Source organism: Centruroides sculpturatus, unplaced genomic scaffold, assembly GCF_000671375.1.
Source record: "Centruroides sculpturatus isolate CEXI.00-Female unplaced genomic scaffold, Cexi_2.0 scaffold81, whole genome shotgun sequence".
In the NCBI taxonomy this organism is placed as follows: Eukaryota; Metazoa; Arthropoda; class Arachnida; order Scorpiones; family Buthidae; genus Centruroides; species Centruroides sculpturatus.
In genome coordinates, this window is record NW_019384371.1 from 1,070,530 (window position 1) to 1,073,942 (window position 3,413).

At 25.7% G+C, this 3,413-nt stretch overlaps 1 protein-coding gene across 1 annotated transcript in view; it reads left to right on the top strand.

Annotated features, from left to right (window-relative positions):
• Window positions 1-3,145, top strand: part of LOC111614741 (sodium- and chloride-dependent glycine transporter 2-like) — a 46,699-nt gene extending 43,554 nt beyond the window's left edge. The window contains exons 12-14 of the mRNA XM_023356106.1: window positions 112-211; window positions 1,714-1,826; window positions 2,697-3,145. Of these exons, the coding sequence (XP_023211874.1) occupies window positions 112-211; window positions 1,714-1,826; window positions 2,697-2,903 (420 nt within the window). The 3' untranslated portion in view covers window positions 2,904-3,145. The remainder of the gene's footprint in view (window positions 1-111; window positions 212-1,713; window positions 1,827-2,696) is intronic.
• Window positions 3,146-3,413: the final 268 nt, after the last annotated feature.

Genomic DNA, 3,413 nt, shown 5'->3' on the forward strand with positions numbered 1-3,413 from the left:
AGATAATTTTATTATTAAAATATTATATTTATGCAAAATATTTAAATATAATTTTTATATCATACAAATATGACATTTTTATATAATGGCGGTATAATAAAAACTTTTTAGGGGGGCAATTACTTACTAGAAATAATGGATAATTATGCTGCTGGTTGGCCGTATCTACTAATTGGATTGATGGAATGTCTTGTAGTATCTTATGTTTATGGTAAGTATTACTTTTAGATATCATCATATTATAAACTTCTTATTTGTATAATGTTTTAACTATAAATAGTATTTTATTTATGATATTTTAATCATTCTGTAAATGCCAATCAATTATACAGAACATTTTATTGGATGTACTAACGATGTGACCATAATGAAATCTATATGACACATAACTTTAATAAATCATTTAAAAAATGTGAATCTTTATTTTCGATATTGGATCATTCAGAAAATATTATAAATTATCATTTCGTGGAAATAATAAATATTTTTTGTCACAATTGATTATTTTTAAGCAATTTTTTAAAAGTATTTCTAAAAATAACATTATATATTTCTTAAAATTATTATTTCGTAAACAATTCGTAAAATTAGTCAAATAAAAATTTATTTTTTATTTAAAATAATAGCTCATTATTCAATTTAATAAAAATAAAATTGTTATTTATTCTCTTCAGCTTTTCTTTATTTCGAAACAACTTCGTAATAAAAAGTAATTCAAGAAATTGTTTTTTAAAGCAGGAATTCGATTGTTAAGTTTTAAAATGGTGACACTTAACCTCTTTTACAGTTTAAGTGATTACTTTTAATTCTGATCACATGTTATTTATTCTCTGTATTACAAAAATGTCAACGATAAAACGTAAAAAATTAAAATCATGTTTCAAGATTTTTAAAAATCGGACAACATATATCCCTGTAGAAACACAATTTATTAATAAAATAAGACAAAATTAGTCATAAAAATATATAAATACTGAAAATTACATATAATCTTCATATGTTATATGTTAAATTAAAAGAAATTTCATAAAACATATCAGCAAAATAATCCTACATCTAAACTAAACCGAATTTTGATATGTCAAGATATTAGAATTGTGTCAAATATCAAACATTATCTCTTTAATTTCTTATACACGTTTTATAAAACAGTTCAGAATCATTTATCTCAGCCTATTTTTCTAATTTATGGACGAAGAAATGAAGTTAATTCACTTTCAACTGTAAACAAAGTTAAAAGAAAAGCTGGCATGACTTTCCTGGCACTCGAACAGGATGTTAAAGAAACCAGAAAGAAAGTCTGATAATTTTCAATTTTACTACGATATAAAATGTAATAACAAAAGCTTAAAAGGATTAATTTAGTTGGATTACGATAAAAGTTTCCATTTAAAAAATATTTAAGTTTAAAAAACACCACGACACTAACTCAAAGTTAAAAATTGTGTGATCCATCTATTATAAAATTTATTTTTAAATAACAGCTTGTATTATTAATTATTATAAAAAGGCATAAAAAGTTTAATTTTGAGAGTAAGGATGAGTTTTAAAAATATTTTAAATGCGAATAACGAGTAAAATTTTTATTAAGTCCGACCCCACTGGTGATATGACACTCTTCTATCCCTCCTCCCTCTTGAGTTTCGTTCTCAAAAAGTGTTATAAATTGAGATAATGTTAACACCAACTTAAATATTTTTTCTTTTATCTTAGGTGTTGGTAGATTTATGAATGATTTGAAAGAAATGACCGGTTGGAATCCAAACGAATGGATCAGAAGTCATCTTATTGTCGTTCTAATGACATTTGCACCTATCGTCATTGCAGTTGAGTTTTATCATTTTATTATTTAGACATTTAAAATAATAATTAATGGATTTATATATAGTTTATTTTCTTGTTTTTAGTTCGAGATGTCGTTAATTTAATTTTAATTTAAGTCATGTATTATACGAATTTGAATTGAGTAGTATTACTACAGTGTATTTACATATATGCATTATCATTGCATTCTATATTTGATTATGTTTATCGGATTTCGGAGTATATGGTACATTAATTTATTACAATACATTTGTAATAAATTAATCAGATTGGTAGTAGCTTGAATCTAAAGTAAACTAAAGTAATTAATTAAATTAAACTGTTAAACTACTACAACTTTTAGTATTTTAAAATATACATGCATATCGTGCGTTCAAGTTAGATATAATAAACATACATTTTTAAATTAAAATATCAGATAACCATGAATTTGGTACATGCAATTTGGGGAATTCATTAGCTTATGGGAGATCACAACTTCACATATATTCGCAGGGTAATTTTTCGAGCCTTTGTTTTGGACAAAAAGACGGAATACAAGGCGCAACTTGCGTCTTGTATTTCGTAAAATACGGTAATTATTATCTGAACCAAACCTATGTGCGAAATAATAGTAATGTGTAGGCCTACACGGTATAGAAACAATACTAAAAATTCTCTATATTCAACTCTAAATTATTTTTACATCTTTAAATACATTTCGGTAATGAAAAGGATAGTAAAGTGTGTTTAAAAAAAAAAAAAAACATTTTTTTTTTGTTTTTATCAATACATTATTAGTATACGTCTCTTAGAAAAATTAGAGTAATGCAGCTATAATTTACAATAATTATAAATTTATTTATTTATCTTAAAATTTCATATATATATAGTTATTATTACTGCTGAGCTGGATAAATCAGAAACCATTAACATTGGAAGATTACAAATTTCCTATGTGGGGTAATGGTATTGGCTGGGCAATGGCAATAGTACCAATCAGCTGTATACCTCTGGGGATTATCCATGAATTAGTCAAAAGAGCAAGAAGAGGAAGTTTTATATCGGTAAATTTTTCTTTTTATTTATTATTTCTTTAGAATTATTTATCTTAACGACAAATATAGTACAAGATGGGCAAAAAGTCCGTAAAAACTTTAAACATTCATAAAAAAATGAAAGATTTATCAGAATGAAATGCGGTTTACGTGGTGTCATCAGCACGGAGAAGGAAAAGATTAATTCCAAAAATCAACGATAAGTGGCGTTGACATACAAAAGAAATGAAAACAAGAATGAAAGTGACTTTCAATGGGTTCATTAGACAAGTGTTCGACATGGACTCTACCACAGGATATAACAATTTAGCCTAGTAACGAGCAATTATTTATTGCGACATCGTCACAATGCCGGACTGCAGTTTTTAATCATATTTTTAATTTATTTCATTTAAAATATATGCTGTTCACCTCAAATTAGTACTGTAGTATCTTGCCCATGTACAGTACAGTACATCATACTTTTCCGTTAGCAATGGAGTCGTGTCAGTCATCTATTACTGCTTTCAGGAAAAAAGCATTGAATTGAAATACTGTAATGTAACTTTCGGT